This window comes from Quercus suber, unplaced genomic scaffold, assembly GCF_002906115.3.
Source record: "Quercus suber isolate HL8 unplaced genomic scaffold, Cork oak 2.0 scaffold_461, whole genome shotgun sequence".
NCBI lineage: Eukaryota > Viridiplantae > Streptophyta > Magnoliopsida > Fagales > Fagaceae > Quercus > Quercus suber.
In genome coordinates, this window is record NW_027069912.1 from 265883 (window position 1) to 290567 (window position 24685).

At 38.2% G+C, this 24685-nt stretch overlaps 3 protein-coding genes across 3 annotated transcripts; all 3 read left to right on the top strand.

Moving 5' to 3' along the window:
- The first annotated feature begins 1930 nt into the window (after nt 1-1930).
- Nucleotides 1931-6934, top strand: LOC112030199 (uncharacterized). Its single transcript, XM_024062890.2, has 3 exons — nt 1931-2065; nt 4046-4316; nt 6515-6934. Exons 2-3 carry the CDS (start codon nt 4076-4078, stop codon nt 6667-6669), a joined length of 396 nt encoding a protein of 131 aa, XP_023918658.1. The 5' UTR covers nt 1931-2065; nt 4046-4075; the 3' UTR covers nt 6670-6934.
- Nucleotides 6935-19558: 12624 nt separating this feature from the next.
- Nucleotides 19559-20269, top strand: LOC112030204 (uncharacterized). Its single transcript, XM_024062896.2, has one exon. The coding sequence runs from the start codon at nt 19618-19620 to the stop codon at nt 20083-20085; it is 468 nt and encodes a 155-aa protein (XP_023918664.1). The 5' UTR covers nt 19559-19617; the 3' UTR covers nt 20086-20269.
- Nucleotides 20270-23036: 2767 nt separating this feature from the next.
- LOC112030187 (uncharacterized) lies at nt 23037-24685 on the top strand. Its single transcript, XM_065762530.1, has 3 exons — nt 23037-23314; nt 23969-24139; nt 24382-24685. The coding sequence occupies exons 1-3, from the start codon at nt 23120-23122 to the stop codon at nt 24448-24450; spliced, it is 435 nt and encodes a 144-aa protein (XP_065618602.1). The 5' UTR covers nt 23037-23119; the 3' UTR covers nt 24451-24685.

A 24685-nucleotide genomic window follows, 5' to 3' on the forward strand; every position in this document is an offset into this window, starting at 1 on the left:
CCTTACTTTGAAAGCTTTACAACATCATTATTTTATTTATTTGATTTTAAATCAAGTTTTACCACTACAAAATGTGTTTCTCTTATATTTTTGTTGTGTACTATAGTCCACTTCAATCCTATTCGGTCCATGTTGGTCCCACTCAGTCCATTTTGTCTACTTTGGTCCTATTCAGTCCACTTTAGTTTACTTCGATTCTATTCGGTCCATTATGTCTACTTTCATCTTATTCGGTCTATTTGGTCTTATTCAGTCCACTTTTCTTCTATTCGGTTCAATTTAGTCCTATTCAGTCCATTTTGTTCACTTCAGTCCTTTCAATCCACAATGGTTCTATTGGGTTCATTTGGTCTTATTTGGTCCATACAGTCCACTTTCGTTCTATTCGGTCCATTTTAATCTTATTAATCCACATTGGTCCTACTCCCATTTGAGTTATTCTATCCACTTCGGTCATTTTCCGTCCACCTTAAGAGCATTGGTTTAGGAAATTTTTTAAGATATTTTTTATGGGAAATAAGCAACTGGTTTTTTTTTACAACTTTATATATTTCCCATGAAATTAGTTAACAAATTAACTAAAGTAATCTATTAACAAATACTCTAAAGACACCTGTTTACTTAAGCATTTTGTTGATTATTAAAATTTTTTCAACTGAACATTTTGTTCAACTGAAAACATGGTTTTGGAAATGGTTTTGCCAAAACTATTTCCAAAACCATGTTTTCAATGTAATTGAATTGTACTTTTATTGTTTAATTTAGGCTTTGAAGATCTATGTTGGAGACACAAGAATTGGCTCAAGAATATGCTCAAAAAGATGAGTTTCTAATGCTTCGATTGCAACTCAATTGGTCAAGCTTCTTTAAATCTTGACTATAAGCTTGACACCACTCGATCTATTGAGATGAGAGATTTTAGTTTTCTCATGTCATGATCAATGATGACTAGAAACCTAGGAATCCTTGAACTAGAGTTCTAGGATTGAGGAGTGGTGATGTGGGGGTGGAGGTTGGAGTTGATAACTTTTGTTTGATGTGTAAAATGCTTTGCCTGATAATAGAGGCGTAAATCAATTTATACCACAATGCCCCAAATTTTATGGTCAACCTTTCAAGTTGGCCAACATTTTTAGTGGCACCAAACACTTGAAATTGGAAAAAAAAAAAATTCTATATTTTTAGGTAAAACAAACGCAGCCTAACTACCAATCATACATAAATAACACTACACAATTATTTTCATATAATTTTTAACAATAGTTAAATTGATAAGTTTTTTTTGGTTATCATTTGGATTTACCATTAACATGACTTTTTTACCTACAAAGATTAACTTGAAATCTCGACCATTGTGACTTTTTTTTTTACTCTAAACTTTTGATAGACCCATCGATAATAATCCATTAATTGATCCATTTTTTAAAAGCATCTATCATCTTCCTATTATGGGTTAAAGCTAAGGCTCTAAAAATGTTTGGAGCCAATTTTTTATTTTTTTATTTTTTTTTATATCCTTCATATCAAATATATAATATGAAAAATTGTTGTCTTTCAATAACTATAAACCCAATTTTACAATTATTGAGTTAATAGATTATGATTGATGAATAATAAAAGTGATCTCAATTATAATCCAACTGAAAGTAATATATTACAAATCACAATGTGTTTGCCCCAACAAGTAAGCAAAAATTGCTAAATTTGTTGGGTCCTACCATTGCTGATTATCTTCTTTTTTTTTTTTTTTCTTCTTGTCTTATATATATATACACACACACACACGCATATAAAGAGAAGGAGAGTTGGCAAAACGACTGTGGAAGCGTTAAAACGGCAGGAATGGACTACATTTGGGGTTTGCTTATTGAGTGAAGATGAATTTACTCTTCTACCCTTAAAAACTTTTGATTTATAATAAGCGGAAGGAGTTGTTTTGACTCCATCTAATCTCTTTGTTTGCTTTTCGATTTAAACGGAGTTCGTCTTTTTTCACTGCAGATTGAAAGAGAGAGTAAGGAAAGTGGAAGAAGAAAATTGGGTGACTGTCTTTGTTTGTTTAAAGGTTAGCATTCAATTTCAAACCCTTCAATTTAATATTTTGATTTTTATTGCCTATATTTTTGAAGTACTCATTTTCATTTTTGTCTTGTTTTGTTTAGCTGATTTTAGAGGTCCAATTTGTTTTGGCGTGTTAGATTAGTTTTTTGGTTGATGGGTTTCTGCTGCTTCTTATTTTATTTTATTTTATTTTATTTTATTTTATTTTATTTTTTTTATGTGGGTATTTGGGTTTCTGTTTCTGTTGTTTGTTAATGTAAATGCTATAAGCTTTGATGACAGATGTGGCAGTAAAAAAGTTTAAGAATTCTTATAAAAAGTTTATGAATAAATGAAGCTCAAAGTCTAGCTTTGAAACACAGTCAAATAATAAAGAAACACAAAATTGAATTTTGGATGAACTAATCAACTGCCAGTCTGCCACTAAACACTTTTAAAAGAATGTGAGTCTGTCTTTCAAAAGAAAATCCAATGCTTCAAAAGTTCTAATCAAACTCTGCGTAAGAGTGTGAAATTTTGGACTAGATTGTTGAACAAACCATGGGTAACTTACAAATTCTAGTAATCCCTAAGCAAGAATGGTTAAATCGTTGAATTAACTAACAATAGGATTATAAATCTGAGCTTGACTATAAGTCCAAACAAATTAGCCCCTTTATGAATCTCACTCTTCCCCCCAATTATGATAAGCCCACATGCTTGTGAGGGTTTTTGATCTACTGTGTAGCAAATTAAAAAGCTCCAGGTCTCTACTCTTCAATGTGACTGGTGAATTGTTTAATCACCGTGTTATTTTCTAAAGGAAAACAAGTGGAAGTAGAGTGGCTTTGGATTCTTATTGATAATATGACCCATTATTATAAGAAGACAGTTCATTTTTTCACTAAGTAGCAGTTTGAAATATATGTAGTAAAAATGTAAAAATTAAAGAACTCATGGATTATCTATGCCAAACAAAAGAACTCACCAAAGAATAATGCCGCTCATAATCAAAATTAACCAAACATATATACTAGTATAAAGCAACACAGGAATGAAAGGTCTACTTGAAGCCAGAAAAAAATATAATAATAACACAAAAAATTCGACCCAGTAAAAGAAATTACAAAAAGACAGTCCCTTTGAAGTTTGATGAGTTTCAGTAGACACCCACATCAATGATGTAGGAGTGTCTCACCAGAAGTGCACCAAGTCTAGCTTTGAAATTGTCAAAAAAAATCTCTAGAGTGAGTTTTAGTATGGATTGGTCTTTTGCATTATTATTATTATTTTAAATTTGCGGAGTATTTTTTACTGTTGTTGTTGCCATTTTGACTGTTCTACTAATAGAGAGAGAGAGAGAGAGAGAGAGAGAGAGAGAGAGAGAGAGAGAGCAACCACAAGTGAAGATCTAGGATGGCAATTTGCAAGTGGCTGTGGGAATGATTATAGTTCTATGTGGTCTGTGAATTTGATGTCAATGACAACTATGGCATGAAGATGACAATATTTGTTATGGCATGACTTTGGGCTTGTTTTAGAGCTAAATTTTTTCATATTTAGGGTTTTGAGTTCAAATTTCATATTTATGGTTTCATTATATTCTGTTTTTCTGATTTTCCTGTCAATTTGGTTGTAGAGAAAATTAACATGTATTTAGTTTTCTTGGTACACTGCCTGTGTGCCTTGTTTTATCTTTTTGTCCATATATCTATTTTCAATGGAGTTTATTACTTATCAAAAAAATATTTTTGCTTTTAGCAATTGCTTTATAAAATAGTTTTGCAGAAACAATGTCTAGAGAAAATAATTATAGAATGGAAGTCTTGTATATTTTTTTTTTTGGTTAAAAAAAAAAAAAAAACATAATCTAAGGCATACCTGAGGTGAAACCAGACCCGTTAAATTTTTGAACCCTAATAAGATACAAAATCAAAAGTCTCTTGTCCTGATCCAAACCAAACCCCGTTGGTTATCACTGAAACGCTGTTTCTCTCACTCTCAGACTCAGTGACTTGGAGAGAGAGAGAGAGCCATGGTTGTTGGGTTGAGATTGTTCCATCAAAACCCATTGATTGTTCCTCAAGTCCAAGGACTAGCAACGAAGATATTACCGCGGGGAACCGTTAATGTTCAATGCTCGACGAAACCAGCAGCAACACAGTACAATAATAATGAGAAATATAGCCTAAGAACATGCAAGAATTGCAAGACCCAATACGACCCAGCCCTCAATCACCCTCGCTCTTGTCGCTACCACACTGCTCACTTTGGTGGTAAGTACCTCTCTTTATTATCATTCCTGCTCTATTTTATTTTAATTTTTTTTCACTTTTTTTTTTCTTGCAATTTCGTGTACACACGCACACGCATAAGCAGAACTCATTTGAACTATTTATTTGTTCCTTTGTTTGCTAAAAGATTATTAGTCCATGAAATATCAGTGATTTTGTTAGTCAGGAAATGTCTATATAGTCTATAATTTTCTTGTTACGTCTTATGAAATGGACCTTTAAATCTTAATTGATATATATATATATATATATATATGAAAAATTAAAGAAGGTTTCCCAAATAAATTCAGTGATGCAGTCTCATTGAGCAATAAACCATACAAATGAATTCAATTATGCTGCATTAGTCAATACAGCTACATAGTTGAATTCAATTAGGACCTTAGGTACAATGCCTAAAGAACTATACCTAAGTTTTGTCACATATATATATATATATATAGTTGAAGCTTAAATAGTGTTAGATTCACCTTAAACACAAGGTAATGAGAAGTTTGTTACAAAGACTCCCAAGAGATTTAAGTAAAGGCCTGATGATGCATTCTCAATAGGGGAATTGGCATCCTCTATCTCTCCATTTCACATAAAATGGAGAGAGTGACTGTCTATTTCACAGTTAGGATTTTATTTCCTGAATCTGGCAGTGTACAGAGTGTCACATCTTCATTTTATTTCCCAGGGATAGATTTTCTAAGGCTTTATCTATGGTATTAGGCTATATACTTCTAGTGTGGGTGACAACTTTTGAATTAGTATCAACGTTTGATGATGTAAGTAGAGGAAACCAAAATTTTAATTTCAAAGAAAGAAAGGTTGGAGGAAAATTACGCGTAGATTATGCAAGGTGCATGGTAAAAAAGGAATGAAGTAGTGACTGAAATGTGAAATCCATGTTTCTTGTGTTTTGGAGTTACCAATCAATTTTGAGAAAGGTGGTGAAAAAGAATGCAGTAGTGATTGAAAATTACATATTTTGAGCAATAATAACAATCAATTTTTAGCGTGTTATTGGTTGCTATAACATACTCCATCATGTACAACAAAAGATGTTTCCTTAATTTATTAACTCAGAGGTGTTAAAATATGAACATGATAGTTGTTGGGTGCTGTAATATATCCAGTTCTTTATTTGTTTTTTTTTTTTTTTTTTTCCTAATATGAGTTGCGGATTTCTAGGTAAGTAATCTTGAGAAAATAGACTATTTCAAAGGTGTTTTCAATGGATTGAAAAATTTCAACACGATGATGAGTCAACTAAACATGAAGCTATTCTATCATACTAACTGGAAATTCTTATGTTGTTAAAAAGTAGATTTCTAATGCTAGAATATGGCAAATACTTTTGTACAATAGAAGCAAGTCATGTGGTGGTGTACTCATTTACAATTATGCACCATAGGAGTTGAGAAAACTTTGTTTTAAAGGTCACGTGTTAATTCTTTTTGTTGTCAACTTATTGCTCAAAATATGTTGCCACCCCTCAAAAGAAAGAAGAAAACTTTATGTGAGAAATTGACAAGAGCGTTTATAGTGTTTGATAAAAGCAAAATATTTGGCTTTGTATATGCAGCTATGGTTTGAATTGTCATGAGTCATATCTTTTTGTGATATCCACATATTGCTATAATTTAAGTGATCATATAATATTGATGGGATTAGAAAGGAGAAGTATACAGGTTAATTTGTTTATGCTACACTTCTGTGATTTTCATGATGTATTACTAAATGTGAAAATTTCCATTTGTGGTACTTAAAGACACGCATATACCTTAAGTTCCACATGAAGTTTGGAGTAGTAGAATTGTATGGATTTCTTGAATTGTTTCAGAAAGCTTGGTAAGCAAAAGGCTTTTAGCCTTAAAAATGAATTTTACTCCTCCCTTTGTTTAAATTGTGCCAAAATAATTATTAAAAAAAAGTTGTTTAGGACAAATGTGAACTTGCCAATGAACTCTAGCTCAAATGACACTTCCTCATCTCATAATAATGGTTTATGTGTAGTCTTGGGTTAAAGAATTATTGGGTATGTGTGTAACTTCCCAATAATATAGAAAAAAAAATTTCCGTACTATTTTTGATTAGTACTATACATATTATGTTTGCTGTTTTAGGTGTTCACTTTTGCTTGTCTTTTGAAGTTTAGTTTGATTTGCATACATTTTCATCCCCGGCTCACTCAGGAGAAACAAGGAGGAAATTTGAGAGCGTTTACTCAGGAGGCACCATGGATTCTCCTGACTCCGGAAAAGTCTTTCAATACTGGCATTGCTGTGGTTCTGAAGACCCCTTTGACCCTGGATGTACTGCTGCTCCGCATTCCTCTTATGATGACTGATGCAGTAAAGTCTTTCACAATGAATACATGGTTCACTTCTTTACCCCAAGATTCTCAATTGTTTCCTAATATGTTTTATTTGTAATATGTATATGGTATATATATATTTTTTCATATGTTTTTCTTTTCTTTTTCAATCATGTAACACTACTAAATTGGATTTTCAAATTCAAAAAAAGTAAAACCCAAATGTTGGGGCATATATTCTTGGTTGCTCTGCTGTTGTGGTGTATGTAATATGAAAAGTTTGGAAAGCTTTGTGAAAGAGTTTATCTTCATGGTAACCTTCCTTAATTTGACAACGGACATGTACAGAAGAAACATAAAATCGCATTATCCATATGATATCACTACATTTCATTACATTAATATTCACTGTTACCATTCTCCCATTGGATGTAACTGTGTTGCAGTTTCCTTTTACTCCTATCTTTAGAAATCGTTCCTAACTCTTGTTTGTTACAATTGGTAAGAAGAGAAAAAGATAAAATAGTCATTTCTTGCTTGTTTTTTCGTATCTTGTACTTTGGGTTGGTCAATTTTTGTTAATTCAGTAGTTTGAATGTAGGTTTTGGTTGCACTAAAACTAGCCATATTTAATCGACATGCACTGTCAAGTTAAATTTACGTCAGGGTTTGAAATACCAAACTTGGTTGAGAGGCGGAACCCGTGTATCATGACCTTTAGACTTGCGTATATTGTATCTTGTTTTATGTGAACCGGATTCCTTAGGATTGGGCCCCTTTGGATTTGCAGCAGCTTTTAGAATGGGACCCTGATATAAGCTTAAGAACACAAAATTAATTCCCTCTCTTTAGCAATAACAATGACAACAGATAACTTGCTCAAAAAAAAAAAAAATGACAACAGATGACACAAATCAGAAGGTTGTGTTGTTGACTGATTTTAGCCGGTGTCTCTTTGTTTGAGAGGCGTTTCCAAATAATCTTATTTTGGAGGTTGAAAGTGCTAGTTTGAGAGTTCTGACTGAAAGTGCAATATGAAAACTTTGAGAATTTACAATACTTGATCTTAGCTTAAGCCCAGTGAAGTACCCTTTTTGTGTGTGATATAAGTGGTGTTCTAGGCTTCTAGCCATTGTTTGGGCTGTTTCACTTCTTGCTTATGTGATATCCCACAAACCCTATGGACGAATAATATGGTGAATTGAATTTGAGACTACTAGGTTTACGCTCCTAAGACCAATGAGCCCTTATATGGATACCCTTGTAGGAGGTCATCTAGAAGTACTTGATAAATATGTAATAGTAAAACATAATACATGTACTTTATATATATATATATATATATATTAGTTTTAGACCCCTAATATTTAACCAATTTTAAGGTCAGGGGGGGGGGGGGGGGGGCTTGACTTAATCAATCCTAAGGCAACAATTGAGATTTACAAACAAGAATAACCCTATTCATAATAAATCTAACTTTAGTTACCCAACTGAGCTCTGAATCTCACAGACTTCCCTTACAGTGATCTGTTGCAATGTAAACCTCTAATCCATGCACTTCAAAATCCCATTGAAGATTTACTCCAACATAGACCTCTAGTCTACAACTCCAAGATCACCCACTTGAAGGTTTAGATTTAGCACATTTGATGACTGGTTTGTAGCAATTTCAGATCTACTAGTTTAGATTGTATGTAGATTGATTTCTAGTAGTGAATCTGAAAGGAGAATGCACAAAACCTTTTAGATCTCAAACTAAGCAGCTCCAAAGTTTTCTAAAATGTGCCTTATAGTTTTCTTTATATACTTAGTGAAATAAGTTTGAAACCCTAAACGTTTGATGGATTGAAAAACTGATTCTATAGATTCAACTTTCAATCGGTCAAAATTGATTAAAATTATGTTCTTGAATGAACTTCTTTCCAGTTCTTGCATACTAAATACCAGCATCTTGAGCATTGTCTAATCAATTCTATAGACTCTATGAGTAATATCTAGACAAGTTTGTTTTTCCTTATATAGTTTATCTAGTTTTAATTATTCTTTGAGCAATACTGATTTGAGAATTTGTTATAGTTTTTTTTGGTGTTTGGATTTGAATGAGCTTTTTATACAAAATGGAAAAATCGGAGTTATTAGCCCAAAGAATTAGTGAATGCTATTATTTTTGGCGGAGCTAGAATTTTTTTTAGGGCAACCAAATACAACAAAAGTATTAACTCAATCTTGAACACTTTTTTTTTTCCTTAAAATATATATATTTTCATCATTAAATTACTCACACTTTAAAAATCATGGATATTAAAATTTATAAACTAGTACTGTTATCTTTTTTTCACACAAAGAAGTGTATAACATTGTCTATGTGCATTCAAACAAAAGCATATAATACTATGTACAAGAAGCATTAAGTATAAAAAAGAAACAAAATACAAAACAACAACCAAAGCATAAAGTAAAGAAATATAATAAACTCAACTTATCTCTTACAGTGGACATGTGGTACATGAAGTGGCCTCATTCTGTGTGTGGTACATGTACATGGCGTTAATATTCTGAAGTATTGGTAAAAGTAGGGATGTGCAGAAAACCCGCAAAACCAGACCTGACCCAATTCAACCCAACCTGTTGAGTTGAGTCCGTTTTTAGGGCTTGGTGGTTTAGGTTGGGTTACAATTTTTTTTTTTTTTGGCGGGTCGGGTTGGGTTTGGATCATAAAATTACAAACCCGCCAAACTCGACCCAATCCACTCATATTTTAATATATATTTTGTGGGGTCTGTTTTTGTTGCCTAAGCCCAAAGGATATGAGTTAAAGGTCCAACGAACCCAGAACAATGAATTTGTAGAGAGTGGATCGAAGGTTTAGGCACTGGCCGGCGTTTACGAAGCATGAACTCCTTTCTCTTTTATTGAAAAAATACTTAGAACCGTTTACAACTGGGGGATGCTCCTCGGCCAATTGCCGAGGAGGCTTTTCTCCCCCTTCAAAAGAAGACCCCCCATACATTTTGCTCACATTTCTTATATATGCTCATCTTCTTCCTCCTGTTGATCATCTATTGGCCTTCCTCCTGACGGCCTATCCCATCAAAGGTCATATCCGTGCTCAAGTGGTTCACCCTGATTGATGTCGCCCTGGCAAGGGGTTACATCTCCATTAATGCGGCCAGAGGGGTTAGGTGAACGTATTCAATGCCGAGGTGACGGTTCGCCCAGGGCTTGCCCCTTCTTCGTACTGAGGTCTCGGACGACCGAGGATAGGGTCATCCTCGGACCCATCGTGCGTACTCGGCGTGGGCCATCTGGGCCTGGGTTGAAGTGGGTCTTGGCTACTCGATTTTCTGGCCCCACAATAGCCCCTCAAAATCTTGCTGCACGCATCCTCGGGCGGGGAGAAGGATTTTGACATCCTCGGCCTCACCCCCCCACCCCTCGTCAGTGTTGGGGTCCATTCACCTGCCAAGGGCACGTCGCTGACGTTTTGGAGCACGTAACGTGTCCATCATTAAATTCAGGCGGCTCTGTGCTCCCCACGTCCAATGAGGCGTTACCCATCCAACGGTGGAGATTCGTCTTGCATTTATGAGCGGCAAAGCCCGTATGGTTCCTCGATTTGGGGTATAAATACCCGTACGAACTGCTTCTTCCGGTTCCTCATTTGTAATCAAGAACATTCGTGCGCCCCTCCTGAGTTCAGCCACACTCTTACTAGCACCTCCAGCATAAAAGCCTGTCCGAAGAGCCCTTCCTCTTTCCTGTAAGTCGCTCTGTCTCTCTTTGGCCTCTCTTTCTTTTTACCCTTTTTTTTTCTACTTCGCCTATTCTTTCTTAGTTCTTTTAGGCGTCTACCGGGATGGGTAGGTTTAAGAAATACGTTGATACTGAGGAGAGGATGGAGAAATTCATCACCGATTACAAAATTCCCGGCAATGTAAGTCTGAGACATTGTGAGGACGGAGAGTGGCGCATACACAGGCAGGAGGGCGAGGTGGTAATTCCCATAGTCGCCTTCCTTGAAGGGGGAATGACGATCCCCATGGGGCCGGTGATGAGGGATTACCTCATGCACTTCCGGTTGGCCTCCACCCAGTGTGGGATAAACGTCTTTAGGATTCTGGGCTGTGTGGACGCCCTGAACGAGAAGATGGGGCTGAGGTTGACCCACTACGACGTGAACTGGTGTTACAACCTTCAGCTCCTTAAGGGCAAGTCGTATTACCTGAAGACGAGAGACGACAGGGTGCGGCTCATTCAGTGCCTCCCCGAGTCCAGCAAGGGGTTCTACGAGGACTTCCTCATTGTGTCAGGGGAGTGGCACGATGGCCTTCACTGCCCGACAACAGAGGGAATACCAGGTGGGGCAATGGGAGACAGATAGGGTTTCAAGTTCTCGTCTTTTTTTTTTTTTTTTTTAATTTTATTTTTACTAACGCGGTGGTGCTTTTCGTTTGCAGACCCGCACGCCTTTCAGCGTCACTTCCATCTAGTCAACCGGGAAGATTTACAAAAGGTGCTGAGGGCGCCGGTGTACATAAACGAGGACGACAACCAGGTTAGGGCCGCCCACATAATTTTGGGTTATACACCTACCCAGAAATTGTTCCCGGTTCCGAAGCACGTCATCTTCGCCAACGATTCTCGGCTTCAGAGGATTACCGTGACCGAGGACAGATTTTTGTTCCCTGAGGAGCCCTCCGACTAGGAAGCTGTCACAATAGTCGTCCCCTCCTCTTCCCAACCGTTCACTGAGGCAGCCGAGGAAGCTCTAGTGGGGGAAGGGGACGCGTTCGACGTTTTCGCCCAGCCTGATCAGTTCGAGGACCTTCCCGGAGACTTGGGTAATCCCAATCTGACCGAAGCAGACCTCCTTGCTTCAGAAGCCACTCCTCAGTCGTCAATGGGTTACAAGAGGAAGCCCACCACCAACTTGCTGGACCTGATTGAAGGCCAGCCGGGGGAGTCCCAACAGAAACCTCCTACTCCACCTCCGAAGGCTAGGTCGACTTCCGCTCGGCAGAAGCTCCCTCATTCTCCTTCTCAGACACGCTCACCCTCTGGGTCCGTGCCTGCTGGCCCCAAGAAGAAGAAGGATAAGGGTAAAAGGATCGTGGAGGATAGGACGGTGTCCTCGCAGGAGGAGGAAACTACCCTGTGGCCGTCCAAGTAGCTTAAGATAGGCGACCAGAGCCAGGAGAGGCAGGTCGTCGACACCACCTCTTCCGAGGTCCAAGCCTGGCTCCGAGCCCCGATGCTCCGGGGGAGCCCTTGAGGGATAACGCCTCCCTCATGGACTTCAATAAGGGTGAAGGTGTGCGCGTGGCTGATGCGCTGGAGAGGAGCCTGTTGCTCCCGGCGGACATGGCTAATCTTAACACTTTGACGAGCGAGCAGGTCTTCCTCAGCCTTAAGCGATATGTGGGGATGGTAAGCACTGTAACCTCGACTCTTCTCCCACTCTTTTTCTTTTATTGGGCTTATAGTACATTGGTTATTCTGGCAGGCTGTCCAAGCAATTTTTATGTTGGAGGGGGCGGCAAACGACCAGAAGGAGACCCTCAAACGGGAGCGTGACTGGCGCTTTCAAGCTACTCGGACTCTGAAGAGTTCCGAGGCTGACCTGGCCAAGGCCCGAGAGGATTTGAAGGCGGTGACCAGGGAGCGGAACAATGCCCTGTCCGGTCTTGAGGGCGCCCAGAACCAGGCCAATGAGCAAACGAGGCGCCTGGGCGAAGTGCAGGACCAATTGCAGATCGCGAGGGATCTGATCGCTGATCTGCAGCACAAGGTGACCAAGGCCGAGGGGGCCTAAAGGGGGGCAGAATGGGCCAGAGACCAGGCTCAACGAGCCAAGGACGAGGCTGACCATGGCAGGGAGATGGCCGAGCGCGCCAAGGAGGAGGCTGAGATTGCAGCTTATGCTGATGGGGTGGCTGCGGTAGAGGCCGCCTACAAGGCTCAAGTCCCGGGGGTGTGTAGGCGATATTGTTCCCAGGTCTGGACTGAGGCTCTTAAACAAGCTGGGGTGGAGGCCATGTCCGACCTGTGGAAGGCAGAGAACGTGTATTACCCCCCCGCTATCCGCGAGGCCGCCCCTGAGGACCCTAAGGTTGGGGAGATTGTTGAAGAGGTGCGGGCAGCCGAGCTGGGCAAGCCCTCGAGCGAGAAGGTGCCCCAAGAGGTAGTGGAGATCTCTTCCGATGATCCAACCCCCACTACTGAGGAAGCAGCTGCTCCCGCCGTACCCCCGCAGGCCATCCCCTTAGGCCAGGGCTCGGAGGGGTCCGGGGTTGCCCCTGTCTAGCCTGAGCAAGAGGAATAGACTCCCCGGCGTCTCGGCTCGTCCTACTTTCACGTTGTCATTTTATTTTGTTATACTTCTCTTCTATGTACTGTGGCTCTTGCCATGCAATTTTTACGAACTCATTGTTGTAATGCGAATTTGATTTCCCTTTATTTGAATTGCTTATTTGTGTACATGCTGCCTGCTTTTCCTTTCTTCCTTAGATCTGTATGACTTTAGCTTGAATTGTATGTCGGCCAGTTGCGCCAGTAACGATGATAAGGAGAGAGAACGTATACATGGGCAGCTCTCTTGCGTCTCAAGGGCCAGGTGGGGCTTGATCCTTTCCTAACTTGGGGTATTTTGTAGTTAGTCTCCCTGTAGGTCTGAGTCCGAGGACAATGCGATGCCCCTGTCTGTTCGGCACCTTGGTCTAATTGAGCGGTTAGTTTCCCTATAGGCCTGAGTCCGAGGACCATGCAGTGCCTTGGTTCTGTCTAGCGCACAGGTATAGAGGAGCGAGTAGTTTCCCCATAGGCCTGAGTCTGAGGACCATGTAATGCCTTGGTTCTGTCTAACGCTTTCATTTCTCTGTAAGTATCTAGTTTCCCCATAGGTTTGAGTCCGAGGACCATGCAATACCTTGGTTCTGTCTAGTACCCAGGTATAGAGGAGCGAGTAGTTTCCCCATAGGCCTGAGTCCGAGGACCATGCAGTGCCTTGGTTCTGTCTAACGCTTTCATTTCTCTGTAAGTATCTAGTTTCCCCATAGGTTTGAGTCCGAGGACCATGCAATACCTTGGTTCTGTCTAGTACCCAGGTGTAGAGGAGCGAGTAGTTTCCCAATAGGCCTGAGTCCGAGGACCATGCAGTGCCTTGGTTCTATTTAACGCTTTCATTTCTCTGTAAGTATCTAGTTTCCCCATAGGTTTGAGTCCGAGGACCATGCAATACCTTGGTTCTGTCTAATACCCAGGTATAGGGGAGCGAGTAGTTTCCCCATAAGCCTGAGTCCGAGGACCATGCAGTGCCTTGGTTCTGTCTAACGCTTTCATTTCTCTGTAAGTATCTAGTTTCCCTATAGGTTTGAGTCCGAGGACCATGCAATACCTTGATTCTGTCTAGTACCCAGGTATAGAGGAGCGAGTAGTTTCCCCATAGGCCTGAGTCCGAGGACCATGCAGTGCCTTGGTTCTGTCTAACGCTTTCATTTCTCTGTAAGTATCTAGTTTCCCTATAGGTTTGAGTCCGAGGACCATGCAATACCTTGGTTCTATCTAATACCCAGGTATAGGGGAGCGAGTAGTTTCCCCATAAGCCTGAGTCCGAGGACCATGCAGTGCCTTGGTTCTGTCTAACGCTTTCATTTCTCTGTAAATATCTAGTTTCCCTATAGGTTTGAGTCCGAGGACCATGCAATACCTTGGTTCTGTCTAGTACCCAGGTGTAGAGGAGCGAGTAGTTTCCCAATAGGCCTGAGTCCGAGGACCATGCAGTGCCTTGGTTCTATCTAACGCTTTCATTTCTCTGTAAGTATCTAGTTTCCCCATAGGTTTGAGTCCGAGGACCATGCAATACCTTGGTTCTGTCTAGTACTCAGGTGTAGAGGAGCGAGTAGTTTCCCTATAGGCCTGAGTCCGAGGACCATGCAGTGCCTTGGTTCTGTCTAACGCTTTCATTTCTCTGTAAGTATCTAGTTTCCCTATAGGTTTGAGTCCGAGGACCATGCAATACCTTGGTTCTGTCTAGTACCCAGGTATAGAGGAGCGAGTAGTTTCCCCATAGGCCTGAGTGCGAGGACCATGCAGTGCCTTGGTTCTGTCTAACGCTTTCATTTCTCTGTAAGTATCTAGTTTCCCCATAGGTTTAAGTTCGAGGACCATGCAATACCTTGGTTCTGTCTAGTACCCAGGTGTAGGGGAGCGAGTAGTTTCCCCATAGGCCTGAGTCTGAGGACCATGCAGTACCTTGATTCTATCTAACGCTTTCATTTCTCTGTAAGTATCTAGTTTCCCCATAGGTTTGAGTCCGAGGACCATGCAATAGCTTAGTTCTGTCTAGTACCCAAGTGTAGGGGAGCGAGTAGTTTCCCCATAGGCCTGAGTCCGAGGACCATGCAGGGCCTTGGTTCTGTCTAACGCTTTCATTTCTCTGTAAGTATCTAGTTTCCCCATAGGTTTGAGTCCGAGGACCATGCAATACCTTGGTTCTGTCTAGTACCCAGGTGTAGGGGAGCGAGTAGTTTCCCCATAGGCCTGAGTCCGAGGACCATGCAGTGCCTTGGTTTTGTCTAACGCTTTCATTTCTCTGTAAGTAGGGGTTTGTCCTCGGACCGCTTTACTGGAGACAATTCCTCCTTGGGTCGGACTATGATCTTACACGTGGCGTTGATCTCGCCTCCAATTCGAGCCCCCATCTTTTTTATTTATGAAGCGTCCCTTGACCGTTCGTGTTCCGCGCTTGATGCTTTGGTGCGCGAGACGCGCCTTCATTAATGTCCTCGTGAATTAACACAAGTCCAACGGTCTACGGCCCCCTTGGAATTTGGTAGCTTCATTATTAGCCCCGTTGGTAACTCTCTTTTCGAATTCTGCGTGAATTAATTCTCACCAACCCTCATCCTCTATATAAGGCTTTCCGGGGGGATGGTTTCTCCATACTCCATGAATCTCCCAACACAAACAGAAAGAACACACCATTTCAGCTCCCCAATTCCCTTTAATAACCCCGCCAGAATTGTGACCGGAGTTAGTAGATATGGGGCGGCTTTGGGCGGGTGTGAGGACATCCGTGCCAAAAGCCGTTGTGGCCGCAGCCCCCACTGGGCTTCCGGTGCGACAGAGTCTAGGCGTAACCCCGATGGCGCCATGCACGGTGGCCCGGAGGGATGTTGTTGAAGTACCTAATGTCTCTCCTCGGAGCGCACCCCCGACGGAGGAGACGTGCGAACTCATGTCATGGGCGGTGCTCGAGTGTTGCCGTCTCCCACGGCCAACACTCGTGGGGATTGGAGAAAATCAAGGGAACATCACGGGAGAGGGTGTCCCGGAGCCCCTGCATCTGCTCCTCGCTTTGTTCAAGCTCCGCCGCTCCGAGAAAGGAGTTGTTGGTGGCCTTGAAGCAAGCCAGCCTCAGCCCCCTTCCGCCCCCTTACTGTCAAGTTCTCCCATTCTCTTAATGCCAGTAAGGGTACGGGTTGACACTTCCCTCTAGCTAGTTTTAGGACGGGTCCGCCTGGGCCTCTGATTGTAGGACTAGCTTGTAGGAATAGTTTTAAAACACGCTTGCCTGAGCCTCTGATTGTATTCTGTACTTTTCTTTTTATGAAATAATATCGAGCTTCCTTTCTTTGCTATTGAATCTTCTGTCTTGAACTTTTATCTTTCTACAGTTTTTTTTTTTTTTTTTGCACCATCACCAATCTTTCATAGAACGACTACTTAGAACCATCGCCTGTTGCGCCGGCCAGAGCGCTAATCCTTCTCACAGACGGCGCTAATTGTGGGGTCTGTTTTTGTTGCCTAAGCCCAAAGGATATGGGTTAAAGGCCCAACGAACCCAGAATAATGAATTTGTAGAGAGTGGATCGAAGGTTTAGGCACTGGCCGGCGTTTACGAAGCATGAACTCCTTTCTCTTTTATTGAAAAAATACTTAGAACCGTTTACAACTGGGGGATGCTCCTCGGCCCATGGCCGAGGAGGCTTTTCTCCCCCTTCAAAAGAAGACCCCCCATACATTTTGCTCACATTTCTTATATATGCTCATCTTCTTCCTCCTGTTGATCATCTATTGGCATTTCTCCTGACGACCTATCCCATCAAAGGTCATATCCGTGCTCAAGTGGTTCACCCTGATCGATGTCGCCCTGGCAAGGGGTTACATCCCCATTAATGCGGTCAGAGGGGTTAGGTGAACGTATTCAATGCCAAGGTGACGGTTCGCCCAGGGCTTGCCCCTTCTTCGTATTGAGGTCTCAGACGACCGAGGATAGGGTCATCCTTGGACCCATCGTGCGTCCTCGGCGTGGGCCATCTGGGCCTGGATTGAAGTAGGCCTTGGCTACTCGATTTTCTGGCCCCACATATTTAAAATGTATTATATATTTAAAAATTAAAAAAAAAAAAAAACCAACTGTAGAGCACTTCCTCTTTTCCTACTATCATATATAATATAAAATCCTATTAGTTCTTTTAATATATAGTTAAATATATTATATAATTAATAAAAAAATTTTAAAATTTTAGATATATTTTGTTTATAACTAAGTTAGGAACTTATGTATATTTTGTTTATAAGTGAATTATGATTCTAATTCGTTTATGTTTTGTTTATCAACTCAAGTGGCCGCAAGTGTGATATTTTTTTTTTTTGCTCAATTTAATAATAATAATAGTAATAAAAAAAATTGTCCAACCCATGAGTTCAACCCAACTCAACCCAACCCATGTGGGTTGGGTTGAACTGATGTGATGGGTTGAATTTTTTTTGACCCACTATGGTGAGTTGGGTCAAAAAATTCCCTTAACCCAACCCAATCAAACTCATGCACACCCATAGGTAAAAGCTAGACATGGCAAAACGAGTCAGAATTTTCTGACCTGACTAGAAAAATACATGACCCAAACCCGATTTTTTGACCCGAAGCAAATACGGGTTGACTTGTGACCCAACCCATGTTTTTTTGCAAGTCATCCCAACCTGACCCGACCCGACTCGCGAGCCTAACCGAACCCAAACCATTTTTTTAAAACTTTTTTTTTTGGATTAAAAAAAATAGTAAAATTAAGACAATATTGGTTTAATTGTTTATTGTGAGCTTTAAGGAAACAATTGATACATTTACATAACTACATGCAAATTAATTGAAAGATAAATGGTTGAGCATTCTGTAATGAGTAAAGATTTTAGATATCAAATGGTAAAGTACATGCCAAAATAATCTGGTTATAGTAGAGTTAAGAACATAAATTTAAAATTGTAGACATGTGTGAGAAATATTCATAAGTGTGAAAATAGTGAAGCCAAAGTATCAAATTAGCATAAATTATGAATGCTTAGACCTTTTTTTTAACAGTTTATGCCCAAAATAAACGGCTTTTCAAAATAAATTATGACATTTTCTAGAGTGTGTGTTGCTTAATAATGATATGATATTCATAAAATAGTCCATGTATAAATAAGTAAGCAATCAAACTTTAATGTATATCTCAATTGAAATAGAATGCCAACCACAATTGATAATAGATTATAAAATTAATTTTCAAGATTATAAATTTCTTATATGTTTTTATCTTTTATCAAATGAGTTATCAAATAAGTCATTTATAATTTTGTTTTATATTTTAGAATGTTGATATTATGTAGAAATAAAACTTATGTATTTGTTTTACTTATCTTTGTATTATTTTGTTTTAGATAGCAATGTTAGGATTTGTATAATTTTAAAATTATTGAATAAGTATTAATAAGTTTAACTGAGTTTATTCTTAATATAAGTGATGAATTTAAAATAATGCATTTTACATCAAGTAATTTGTTGCATAACTTTTCAAATGACAAATACATGTTGTTTTTTTATAAAAAAAAAAAAAAATTAAAAAAAAAATTCATGTGAAAAATACGGGTTAACCCGACCTGACCCCGTTTTGACTCGCTTAAAATGACCCGTTTTGACTTGTGACCCGCCTTGACCCGCAACTCGATTGACCTGACCTGACCTGCTCATTTTGCCATGTTTACTAAAAGCTAAGCAAGCACTCCTTTACCAGAGAGAAGAGAGGCTTTTTATCAGTCTACTAGCTATTTCACGTGTAATCAAAGATTCAAAATACAAAAAGATCTTGACAAAGAAAAAGATCTTACAAGGGAACTTTTGTTTTTCCTTTTCCTAATATAGTTTATTTTGGTTTCTGAATGAACTTTTTATACAAAAAGGGAAAATGGGGAGAGTTATTAGCCCAAACAATGAGCGAGTGCTATTATTTTTTGGTTCTTTGAATTAACTGATTTTTTATTTTATATATATATATATATATATTGGGGTTTTTCTTAATGAATTTTAAGATTCAAGGGGAATCAAAGTGAACTCTACCAATAAACTTTTTGTCCTTTCAACTCCCGGAGGGGGCGGCGCGGGGGAGGAAGTTGATTCACATGTACTTTGAACTTTATCAATTTGGTAGTGCTAATGATTCATTATTGTCACTTTCTTATTGTATATGGTACCCACATCCACATGTCATCTCCATGTAAAGTGGCATAATAGTGGCATATATTAATGTTAGACACACGCAGAGACTACAACAAATATGGATTAATAACTCAACTTAGTTATAACGATTCAGTCTTCCTTTTATTATAATGTTTTAGTTGATAAACGGTTCGGTCTTCCTTTTATTATAATGTTTTAGTCAATTAAATAACATATAAACGCCGACCCTGTTGCTAGCCAGCTTTCCAAGGCACAAAGGGCCAATGGAAAACCAGCACCTGGCTCCAAAAATATTATTGAGTAGTAATAATTATAATAATAAATATAAATAATATTAAAAGGGCGGCGTTGAAAGGACACGTGTCGAGTACCCATCAAAGTTTTGCAATGCTAAGATCTTGAAATTCTTATCTATAAATCTGAAAAACAGAGTCCCTCTTCCTCATCCATCTTTCCACTTTGATATCATTCACTTTTGTTTAGCAATGGAAACTACTTCTTTACTTTCCTCAATACTTCCTATTCAGCCAATTCCCTTTAGCAAATCAGAATGTAAGAGTGTGAGATTCTTGCATGGGAGAAGATCAAGTTTAGCCATGGTTTTTGCTGCTAGAAGAGACTCGTACGAGCCTGCAGATTATAATGGAGGATGCTTGGTCGATGAAAGTATGATCATTTTGAGGAAACGCATACATGAGATGAAGATGATTGAAAGGAACTATGAACCTCCAGAGGATTGGATGGAGTGGGAGAAGCAGTATTACACATGTTATGATGAATATATTTGTACACTAGTGGGGTTATTGCAATCACATTTGATGAACACAAGGCCTTGCTTGGCTCTTGGGATGCTTGCACTCATCACGATGAGTGTTCCGGCGTCGACGGTCATGGTTGTGCATCATTTCATGGAGGTGGCCAATGGTGTCTTCTCTGCCATTCATCTTGGTTGATATGGTTTGATTTCGTGAATGTAAATTATGTAATTTTATAGGGTTTTGTATATAGTTCATTTTCATCTTTTCCCAAACTTTTTACCGGGAAATGATAAAATTCTTTGAATTAACTGTGTTGTTTGAAGATCTTTTAATTTAATCAAATTCAAGGTTATATGGCAAATTGCAGGCCCTTTACATTCTTGACACATTTTCTCTACTATTGCTTAATTTGCTTGAATGGATATTATCTAGCTCTTGTTGATCACAGGCTCTTAGGCTAATGCCTCAATGATTTAGCAATTAATCATTTCATTGAGCTGTGGGTGCTAGTCATTTGGTGAAGGTTTTTTTTTTTTTTTTTGTTGGGGTGGGGGGGGGGGGGGGGGGGAGCTATGGGTGCTAGTCATTTGATGAAGGTTTTTTTTTTTTTTTTTTTTTTTAAATTTGTGTGTGTGCGCGCGCGTGCGCTTATTATAATGATCAATGAGTACTTAAAAATATGAACTGGCCATTGCATCGATGCAGCTAGTGAGAACAATTAGTGTATGAGTGTACTTACCAATGGGTATGAGGCATTTTTTTGTTTGTTTGTTTGTTTTTTTTTTTTTTTTCAAAATTCTTGTAGTTATGGTTTTGACTACTGCTAAAATGGGTTGAAGGGGAAGCTATGACGAAAAAGAAGCATTATTGACTAAAACAAAAATGAGCAAACTGACATAAATAATATAAGATTTGGAGTGGAGATCCTAGGCTTGAAATTGTTAGTCAAGTCTGACGATGTTATTTTCATTTTTTTTAATTTTAATTTTTGACAATTCAATAGGGGAGGGAGGATTTAAACCTTGATTTTTCCTTGTGAAAAAGAATAAATTCTTAACCTGAAAAAGTGATTTAGCCACTTTGTTTAGGGGATGGAAAATATTGATTTGGAATATTAAGTTTGTACTGCCTAAGTTTACTTGTTGGGCCACTGCTTTATTAAACGGATAGTTTAAGCCTTGGGCCCATAATCTAGCTTACTAGTACTCTCTTTGTCTCATGGGGGCCCGTGACCATCTCAGCTCTCCCAGACTAGGTGTTTTCCAGTAATGTTTGGTTCTTTCTGTTAATAGAATCTTTTTATAGTCGCAATGGTTAAGGAGGTTTATGTGTTCAGACTTCAAGATCAAATAAAGTAATTATAGAAATATACCTTGATAAAGATTTCTTTGGCTGAATACTTGACAATTAATATTGCTTAAATATGTGTCCCTAAAAGTGTTTTAGAAAACATATTTTTTACTACTTTCCCACATTTTGTCTGCTCCCAAAAAAATGTAAACAATTTCCAACCCAAAAAGTACAAAAAAATTATGTAAGTAGAGAGAGAGAATCAAGAATCAGTGTTGATGATGAGATAGACGAGTGGTGACGTGGGATGGAGGTTGGAGTTGATGAGTTGTGTGATGTGTAAATTTTTTTGCTTGAATATAGAGGTGTAAATCATTTTATACCACAATACCCCAAATTTCATTTAACAAAATTTTCAATGGCACCAAACACTTGAAATTGGAAAAATGATTTTTTGAAAATGATTTTTAGGTAAAACAAACATAGCATAACTACAAATCATACCTAAATAACTCTACAAAATTATTTTTTAAGAATAGTTGAATTGATAATTTTTTCTGATTATCATTTGGATTTACCATTAACACGATTTTTTTACCTACAAAAGAATAACTTGTCATTTCGACCAATATGACTTTTCTTTTTTTACACTAGACTTATTGATAGACCCATTGATAATAATCCTTTGATTGACCCATTTTTTAAGGGTACATATCATTTTCCTATTAGGAGTTAAAGCCTAAGGCTCTAAATATGTTTGGAGCTTTTGAATTATTATTATTATATCCTTCATATCAAATAGTATATGATATGTAAAATTGTTGTCTTTCAATAACTATAAGCCCAATTTTACAATTTTACAACTATTAAGTGGACAGTTTATGGTTGAATTACAATAAAAATTATTTCAATGATAACCCATGTGAAAGTAACATTTTTGAAATCACAATTTGTCTGCCCCAACAAGTGAAAAAAAAATTGCTAATTTTGTTGGGAACTAGTCCTAGCATTGGTGATTATCTTTTTTTTTTTTTTTTTTTTTTCACCTTTTCATTTTATCTACCAACCAAGACCCACAATCCACTGTACTAGAACAATCCGTTAATTTACTCTGACCGAAGCTGAAAAAAAAATAGCCAAAACCCAAAGGAGCGGAAAATAACTGACTTAACTAATTTACTGATCAGACCGTTTATAAGGAGGTGTTATATGCTGTACCCGGCATATAGCCGGGTACAGTGCCGGGTACAGCATATAAAAATTGGTTTATAAGAGCCTATAGCATTGTAGTGTAGACACACTTTTCTTCACCTTTTTCCTCTATTCCGCTACTCAAACGAAGAGCTCTCAAATTTCTCAATTCTCAAACCAGAGTCACTGTTAGCACTCAGATCTTAATCTCTCAAAACCAAACTTCTCTCTCAAGGTATTCTCATTTTCTTCATTCTCTCTTCCTTACTTGTTTGATTAAAATTTCTCTCCAACTCTTTGAGTATTAATTCAATATTGTAATCATGTGGGTACTTTTTGTTGATTCTCTTATAGCAATTGCATATTTTATATTCACAAGTAGAAGTCACCCACCAATTATAAAGAATGCAAATCTTTTTGCACTATATCAACTGCTTTAATGCTTTTTTATTTTTTTTCCTTATTGAATAAGTGATTTGGAGTTAATCCTTGTCTACTCCAAAAATCAATTGGTGTCTTGGTCTGATGATAAAAAGCTATTGTTAAAAGCGGACGCTGTTAGTTGAAATTCTCTTAAAAAAATATATATCAATTGCTTTTTTTCTTTATAATTTTCTTGTAGCTTATTTAATCTTGATTTTATTAGAAACGTCCAAGAAAACCTGAGTACATGTTATTTATTGGCTTAAAATTTTGACTTCTTGTTTGGTTTTCGAGAAGGCAGCTGAAGAAAGAAAAAGAAACTATCATGAGTGAGAGGTTACAGAACGCTCCAATGAAAGCTCTTGATTATTGGGTGGACTGCTCTGTTAGAGAGATATGGAATGCTCACTCTGAACGTGATGCCAGAGTTAATGGTACAAGATTGTTCAAGACTCTCATGAACGAGATCAAAACAAATGCAGACACCGTCGAGAAAAGTCATCTTCAGTTAGCCAAAGATGTATTGTTCTTTCCTTTCCTTTCCTCTTATAACAAATTTTTTATTATTACATTTGACCATTTAAAGTTTTGATTAAAATGTAGATGTTAGAGTAACCCTACTAATTTCATTCCAGTCCAAACTTCATAGGTTATAAATGTAGCAATTGATAGTTTGTGGATTAAAAGTGAGAAATTTTCATTTTTCCTTTAATTCTAATATTGGCTTGTTTCTTTTTATGGCTTTGTTTACTTATTGTGAATTTCCCTATTTTAGGAAAATGTGATGTGACCCACATATATATAGGGTACATTTAGACTTAGATTTATCATATTCATTCCTGAAAAAAAAAAAAAAAAAGAGATTTATTTTATTATAATTAGAGTGAGAAATAGATAAAAACTCATCCAATTAGGAATTTCTTTGTGAATAGGTATATAGTGAGACTTGTTAATGAAAATTCCTTGATGGAAGGAGTAGTTTATAAAAAGGAGACTACACTTAAATTTCAATGGCCCCTAATATGTCGGAAGAAACTTCTGTCCATCAAAGGATTTAAGCTATAGGCTTGAAGAGCTCTGTATTTTATTCTGTAATTTTCTCCGCAAATTATTTGTGCAACATTAGCAGGAGATATATAGTTTAATTTCTTCTGCTGTTTTAAAATTTTCACAGATGCAATTGGATGAGAATTATCACCGATATGATCATGAAGCTCTTGCTCTCCAGCGAGAAGTGGATGCAAAAAATGTACATCTGAATGAGTATGAAGAACATCTGAACTTGGACTTGCAACGTCAGAGGCAAGTGGTGTCCCAGTACGAGGATTGGCTGCGTGCACTTCGGGTTAAGCTCACAGACCCCATAATTTCTTGACTTTTTATGTTTGGACAGAATTTTCGACCTGTTTTCCATGTCAGCAGCAGGGTTTTCCATGGCTATATATGCTGTTTTGCATTTGAAAGAAAATGTTCATAAAATTTGTGCACTTCATTCATTTTGATTTGGAACCCTGCACTTTGTTCGTGTTGTTTTTCAAATTTTCTCTAGTCTGATGACTATTGTTTGGTTTTATGATGTACTACCAGGTGGAAAATAATGAACTGACAACACAACTAAAACTGGCTCAGCAAAGAATGTACTTCCCAAGGCAATAATTCACTTCCATGTATCGAGATGATGACTTTTATTGATTCTTGGATATGTTAATATGGCCTAGTGGGTGGTTAGTATGTGAGTGCTTTCATCTGCTGTGGAAAAGGTAGTGCTATTTATCTGTAGGCACTACAAATGGTGTCTGCTGTCCCAGTTGGTTTAGTTTCATTTGAATAAACCTTTAAGGATTGCTTCTCTTTACTGTTTGAATCTTCGAATTCAATATTGAACTTTTAT